The sequence below is a fragment of the Nicotiana tomentosiformis genome, chromosome 8 (assembly GCF_000390325.3).
Source record: "Nicotiana tomentosiformis chromosome 8, ASM39032v3, whole genome shotgun sequence".
Lineage (NCBI taxonomy): Eukaryota > Viridiplantae > Streptophyta > Magnoliopsida > Solanales > Solanaceae > Nicotiana > Nicotiana tomentosiformis.
Window position 1 is genome coordinate 4,981,589 of NC_090819.1, and position 7,420 is coordinate 4,989,008.

General features: G+C 35.7%; 1 protein-coding gene across 2 annotated transcripts; it reads left to right on the plus strand.

Moving 5' to 3' along the window:
• The first annotated feature begins 324 nt into the window (after positions 1 to 324).
• Positions 325 to 4,415, plus strand: LOC104102510 (protein RICE SALT SENSITIVE 3-like). 2 transcript variants are annotated; one of them, XM_009610228.4, is made up of 7 exons: positions 325 to 713; positions 918 to 968; positions 1,602 to 1,724; positions 2,493 to 2,598; positions 2,721 to 2,762; positions 3,118 to 3,174; positions 3,631 to 4,415. In XM_009610228.4, the coding sequence occupies exons 1-7, from the start codon at positions 586 to 588 to the stop codon at positions 4,123 to 4,125; spliced, it is 1,002 nt and encodes a 333-aa protein (XP_009608523.1). In that variant the 5' UTR covers positions 325 to 585; the 3' UTR covers positions 4,126 to 4,415. The 2 variants fall into 2 exon arrangements, with proteins under 2 accessions (XP_009608523.1, XP_070038093.1); XM_070181992.1 differs by lacking the exon at positions 918 to 968 and having other exon boundaries at positions 326 to 713.
• Positions 4,416 to 7,420: the final 3,005 nt, after the last annotated feature.

The window sequence follows — 7,420 nt, forward strand, 5'->3', positions numbered from 1 at the left end:
ACTCATTTAAAATAATACTCCCTCCGCCTTAGTTTATGTAAACTTTTTCAGAGTTAAACTGATTAACTTTTTATATGAATTGAAATATAGTATGTTCAAATTTTTTAAAATAAAATTTATATATTTAAAAATTACAGAAAATGTGTTATAAGTCAAAATAATTAATAATTTTAAATATTTATAAAAATATAATAAAAGATAATCTTGTTTGACTATTAAAATAATTTCAAGTTTACATAAATTAAAATGGCTACAATAGTAATTTTGTATATTGCATATATTTGACTTATAAGTATGTTATAAGTGTCCCCACAGTCTCGTTTTTCCTGTTAATGTACGAAAAGAGAGCAACCCCCAAACCATCCTTTTCCACACGCACGCTCACACACACACACACAGTGATTTCTCCTCGTTTTTTGTCAAAGGTAAAAGCTAATGACAGCTGACTGAGAGTGTGGAACAAAAAAAAAAAGGGGCAGTCTTGTGTTTATAACCATTCTCAACAAGGTAAAAAACAGCTGGTTCTTGAATCTTGGCCCTTGATATTTCATAAGTGGAGAGAAAGAACGAGAAAGAGAGAAAAAGATGGCGGGCTCAGGAGAAAGTAGGAGAAAAGAAGCAGTAGGGATGATGGCACTACATGAGGCACTTAGAAATGTCTGTCTTAACTCAGGCTGGACTTACTCTGTCTTCTGGACCATTCGTCCTCGCCCGTATGTCTTCACTTTTTGTTGAACTTATTACCTATGTTGTTCGGACTCTTAGAAAATATTGCCGGATGTGTGTCGGATCCTCCAAAAGTAACGTATTTCTTAAGGATTCAGACACAAGGGCGACATCATTTTTGGACAGTTCGCGTAACCTAGCTTATTACTATTGTTTCTTCTTGCTTTATTGTCTACTTTCTTTTTATGTAGGAGAGTTCGAGGTGGTAATAGTTGCAAAGTTGGAGATGACAATGGTAGCTTGTGAGTATTACATATTGCCACCATTTCGCTAAATATCTTTGCTTGACCCGATAAAGAGGAAAAAGATGAAGATAAAACAAAGTGGAGTTTAAAACTTACATTTTTTTCATTAGATGAATAGTAGAAAAGAAAACGAATTGGGAATATATTTTAGTCATGTTAATGCGTTTATTTTTAGGAGTCTTTTAACCTTATTAGAGATTATTATGCCATTAGAAAATATCAAATATAGAGAAACTTCTTTTTTTATTTTGTATGGAGTTGGTCTGAGATGAATTTATACGGGAAACAAGGTCAATGCGGATTAGTATATGGCCAACCACAACTTATTTGGAACTGAGGCGTAACTGTTATTGTAGTAGTAGCTGAAGACTAGAATAAGGAAACAAGTATATCGGCCTTTACAAAAATTGCATTTCCTGCTATAAAGTATATCGGCTTGTTCATTTTAATTTGAATATCAGAATATCGGATATAGTCATGATTCAACAGATCAGGTCCTTCACTTTGCTGTTTCTTGAGTTTATTGAAAATAATGTGGTTATGACTAATGGTTTGTGTGGTTTTTTTTTTCATATTTTTTAGTCTGTCTTATCTCTTTGAATGGTTTGTGATTTGTTATGCTTTGTGCAGGATGTTGATGTGGGAAGATGGTTTCTGCAGAGGATCAGATTGCTTGGACCAAATGGAAGGAGAGGATCTTGTGAGAAAAGCCTTCAGCAAAATGTCCATTCAGTTATATAATTATGGAGAAGGGTGGGTACTTGGTAGGTGGTAGTATTATTGAATTTGAACTATCTATTCTCTCACTTCCATGTCTAAAATGGATGCATTCCAAAGGTGTCAGTTATCATTAGAGGGATATGATGAGATGAATGAGATTTTTTCACTCTTGACCTAAGGTCGAGGGTTCGATCGCTGACAAGGGAGAAACCCCTGGTTGGGAGTGCTTCCCACTTAAATGTGCTTTATGCAGTGCGAAACTGAATTAGTCAAGCTCCTGAGGTCTCGGGTTCGATCTCTAAGAAGGAAGAAATCTCTCCGTCGGTGGCGCTTCCATTTTGAATGTACTTTATGCAGTGTGAAACTAAATTAGTCAGGTTCATAAGGTCTCGGGCTTGATCCCTGAAAAGAGAGAAATCCCTAGTTGGGAGCGCTTCCTTCTTAAATGTGCTTTATAGAGTATGAAATTGAATTGGTCAGGCTCCTGAGGTCTCGGGTTTAATCCCTGAAAAAATGAAAACCCCCTGATTGGGAACACTTCCTTCTTAAATGTGCTTTATGCGGTGTGAAACTGTATTAGTTAGGCTCCTGAGGTCTTGGGATCGATTTCTGATCCCTGGTTGGGAGTGCTTCCCTCTTAAATGTACTTTATACAGTGCGAAATTAAATTAGTCAGGCTAGTGCGTTTCAGATATCAGATAGTTATAAAAAAATAATAATCCGGTAATAATTGAACTAGTAAAGCAGGACAAGAATTTTGGAACTATTTATTTATTCTAATTGGTCTATTTTGCTCTGCAGGTTGATGGGAAAAGTTGCATCTGATAAATGTCATAAATGGGTTTTCAAAGAGCCTACAGAAAACGAACCAAATGTATCCAACTACTGGCAAAGTTCATTTGATGCGGTATACATATTTATGTATAAAGAACTTGAAAAAGAGAAATTTTGGTTATATAATAGTAAGTATAGGGAAGTTGTTCTCCATTTGCCAATTATTGGTCTAATAAATATTTGCTGATTTTGCAGCTTCCTTCTGAGTGGACTGATCAGTTCGAGTCAGGTATTCAGGTCAGAATCAAACAATTTTTTCATCTGTTTCCTGTATTGCCCTGTTTGTCTTTATATTTGAATTATTACTACACATACATAGCTTTCTGTCTCATTTGGATTGAGACGAACTGAAAAGACGTGACATAGAGTAAGAATTTATAGCTGATTCTTAACTTTTTGCGATTGAGGGGTAAATTTTATGTTGTACAGACTCACTAAAATGCTGTTGTACCCGTGTTGTATCCTTAAAAAATGCACTACTTTTGAAGGATCCAACACGCACCCGATAACATTTTCGAAAAGTTCGAGCAACATAGGATGTAATTAATGTTATTATATACTTCCACCTGTCTCATTTGCTACTCTTTCTCAGACTATTGCAGTAATTCAAGCTGGACACGGCCTTCTTCAACTCGGTTCTTGCAAGATTGTAAGTCTCCGTTTTCTCACTGCTTTAAATTTGCCGCTTTCTTGTATCTCAATATTTATATAAAGGGAGCAAACATAGGGGAGTCTTGGCATAATTGATAAAGTTGCTGTCATGTGACCAAGAGGTCACGTGTTAGAGTCGTGAAAACAGTCTCTTGCAGAAATGCAGGGTAAGACTATGTATAATATACCCTTATGGTCCGGCCCTTCCCTAGACCCCGCGCATAGCGAGAGCTTAGTGCACCGGGCTGCCCTTTTGTACAATGGGAGCAAACGTGAATAGTAAGGACTCATTTGACCGATCTAACTTGCTTGAGATTGAGGCCTATTTGTTATTGTATCTTCGTTTCTTTCTGAAATTGTTTGATCTTTAAAATCTTAGGAAGCAAATAAAATTGCACATAAAGGTAAGTCAGAATCTGTTTATTTCTATACTCACAAATTTCATCCTTTCCAGATAGCAGAAGATCTCCATTTCGTGTTGAGAATGAGGCACACATTTGAGTCTCTAGGCTACCAATCTGGCTATTATCTGTCGCAGCTCTTTTCTTCAACGCGAACCACTTCAAATTCGTCCACATTTCCTCTGAAGCAACAGATCAATATGCCAATACGTCCTCCTCCTGTTTTCAATTGGGGATCAAGGCCAAATCCTGCGTATCCTAACTTCCAAAATTCCGCTATGATTGGAGGAATTTCACATTCGTCTGAAGCTCAGACGATGGAAAATCATCACGAGAACGATGACATCAAATGGCCTAATGGATTGACTATTTTCAGCGCGCTCACTGGTCAAAGTGATGATTCCAGGCTTCTTTTCAATGCTGATAACTTAGTTAGCAAATCGGAGCATAATCAGCACGCGATGAATCATGATGAGAAGACCTCGAACCCCACTTCAGATTCTTCCAATCAGAACGAATTCTTGAGCCTAGAGAGCCATTTCGGATAGTGTTTACAACAACAACCCAGTAGAATCTCACAAATGGGGTCTGTGGAGCGCAGTGTGTATGTAAGTGTGATAATGTTTTACACGAGTGAAAGTGTTAGTTCTGTGCTTTGTTTTCATCCCTTCAACATTTTGCATAATTGCTTGTAGTGTTTTTAGTTCATCTTAGAAAAAGAAGAAAAAAATTGTTTCTACTCTCATTGCGTCATGAGTTTGATGTGAAGATATGTAAGTATGATACTAATTTTTTAAATTCCAACAGGCCGCTCGTTAGTAAGCGACCTACTTGTTAATGTTTTTAAAAAATAAAAAATAAATTTCCAACAGCTTCTTTAACAGGGTACCTATTTGTTATTTTTTTTAAATTTCAAGCATGCCATTTCCCTCCCTATTTAGAAAGAATTACAAGAAAAACACGAGACATCACACCTTAACAAAAAATGGCCCATGTTTTTAAGTTTTATCCGACCTAACCCATATTGTACATATTTTGTAAGCACTAGCAAATTCAAAACCAATTGTTCTTATGTGAAATTTTTTCTAATATTTATATGGTTATAAAAACTTACTTTATGTTATAAAATATAACTCAAAGTAACAATATGGAACAAGAAAAAATAAGCTAAGAGATATAGAGAGAAAGAGATGAGAGTTTCTTATTTCTTCTTTAATTGCGTGTATTTTTCTATCTATTACAAGGCCTTTATATAGGCTTGAAAAGTGAAGAAAAATATGTCATTGAATATGTCATTAAACATAGAAATATGTCATTGAATATGTCATTAAGCATCTGAGAAGATCATGGAGAAAGAGACATCCACCATAAATAGAATTTTCTTATAACACTCCCCTTGGATGTCCATAGATAATGTGCCCCGTTAAAACCTTATTAGGAAAAAACCCTATGGGAAAACAAATCCTAGTGAAGGAAAAAGAGTACACATGTTTAGAAATATGCTTTTTGGTTGCCTCGTTAAAAACCTTGCAAGGAAAACCCAGTGGGACAAAACCTTGTAAGGAAAAAAGAGTACAACACATATTAACTCCCCTTGATGAGAGTATCAATTCACACCCTTGAGCCTTAGCATCTCAATCTTGTACACTAGTTTCTTGAAGGTTGACGTCGGTAGAGATTTGGTGAACAAATCAGCCATATTATCACTTGAACGGATCTGTTGCACATTGATATCACCATTCTTTTGAAGATCATGAAAAATAACTTTGGTGAAATGTACTTTGTCCTATCCCCTTTTATGAATCCTCCCTTCAATTGGGCTATGCATGCTCCATTGTCTTCATACAAAATCATGGTAGTTTGTCACACTTCAAACCACATCTGTCTCGAATAAGGTGTATTATAAACCTCAACCATACACATTCTCGACTTGCTTCATGAATAGCAATTATCTCAGCATGATTAGATGAAGTAACCACGATTGATTGCTTAGTCGATCACCAAGATATGGCAGTGCCTCCATATATAAACATATAGCTTGTTTGAGATCGAGCCTTGTATGGGTCAGATAAATAACCAGCATCGGCATAACCATCAAGATCGGGACTGCAATCATTGCTATAAAATAATCCCATATCGGTAGTACCTTTTAGATACCGCAATATTTGTTTGACTCCATTCAAATGTCTCCTTGTATCAGCAGAGCTATATCTTTTTAAGACAATAACTGAAAAAGTTATGTCAGACCTTGTAATGTTAGAAAGATACATTAGTATACCAATTGCACTAAGATATGGTACTTCGAGACCAAAAAGCTCTTCATTATTTTCATGAGGTCGGAATAAATCTTTATTTTTATCGAGTGATCTCACAACTATTGGGGGTACTCAATGGATGATCTTTATCCAATATAGAATCTCTTTAAAATTATTTTAGTGTATGTTGATTGTGACAAGAGTGGGTTGCTCTAGTGGTGAGCAACCTCCACTTCCAACCAAGAAGTTGTGAGTTCGAGTCACCCCAAGAGTAATATGGGGAGTTCTTGGAGGGAAGGAGCCGAGGGTCTATCGGAAACAACCTCTCTACCCCAGGGTAGGGGTAAGGTCTGCGTACATACTACCCCCTCCAGGCCCCACTAGTGGGATTATACTGGGTTGTTGTTATTGTTGTTGTATGTTGATTGATGGACAAAAATTCCATCTTTCATATACTCAATTTGTAGACCAAGACAAAATTTTATCTTTCCAAGATCTTTCATTTCAAATTCTTACTTTAAATAGTCTACTGCTTTAGGAAGCTCCCTAGGAGTTCCAATGATATTTAAATCATCAACATATACGGCAATTATAACAAATTTAGATCCATATCTTTTTATAAAGACACAAAGACAAATTGAATCATTCTTGTACCCTTCTTTCAACAGGTACTCACTCAGGCGATTATACCACATACGCCCTGATTGTTTCAATCCGTATAAGGATTTTTGAAGCCTTATTTAATAAATTTCTTGGAAGCCTTAATATGCTTCAAAACAATTTAAATCATTCAATGATTTTCATTATACGTATATCACGTTTTTCTTGTATTGCCAGATTAAACCTGAAATGACGACATCTACCACAGGAGAACATGTCTCTATATAATAAATGCCAGAATATTTATAAATCTTCTTGTGACACAAGTCGTCTTTATGTCTTATCGACTTGACCTTTTTTATATTTCGCACAAGAACACATTTATACCTATATTGGCTTTATACTTTCACGTATTGGGACTATCCGTCCAACTTTATATTTTTCAGGTGAAATCAATTTTCATTGCGTATTTTTCATTTGACCAATCATTTATCTGTACAAATTTCATGACAGATTTAAGCTCAAGATCCTCGTCAATATTAATAATATTGAGCGCTACATTATATTAACAATATCGTCGACGATCATTTTATATCGGTTCTACTATTATCCAATAAAGACATAACTTATTGTGATCTCTTTATCTTATTATTTTCAGGTACCAGAGCCTCTCCCATGAGGTCTTATGAAGTGTTATGTCGTGGTGCTCTTCTAGAGCACTTGCCTCCTTATTATGACCATCTTGAACATTTGCTCCTCTCCTTCTTCAAGGAGTTTTATCATTGGAATCGATTAGTCTATTATGCTTCATGCATGCCATAGACTCTATTCATTATGAACTTTATTTTATTTGGAGCATTAACAGTTGAATATGACATTTAGCTTTGGGTCAACAAATACGCCTGGTAATATTTTGCATATGAATTATCACTTGAACTTCAAGTTCACATTTTCTCGTACGAGGATCTACATGTACTCATAATAATTC

What these genes read in the sequence shown, in the direction of transcription:
- LOC104102510 (XM_009610228.4), top strand. Translation starts at nt 586, where the DNA reads ATGGCGGGCTCAGGAGAAAGTAGGAGAAAAGAAGCAGTAGGGATGATG. An exon ending in GGCAAAGTTCATTTGATGCG is followed by an intron (nt 2,599 to 2,720) that starts GTATACATATTT and finishes CTGATTTTGCAG; the next exon opens with CTTCCTTCTGAGTGGACTGA. An exon ending in AGTTCGAGTCAGGTATTCAG is followed by an intron (nt 2,763 to 3,117) that starts GTCAGAATCAAA and finishes ACTCTTTCTCAG; the next exon opens with ACTATTGCAGTAATTCAAGC.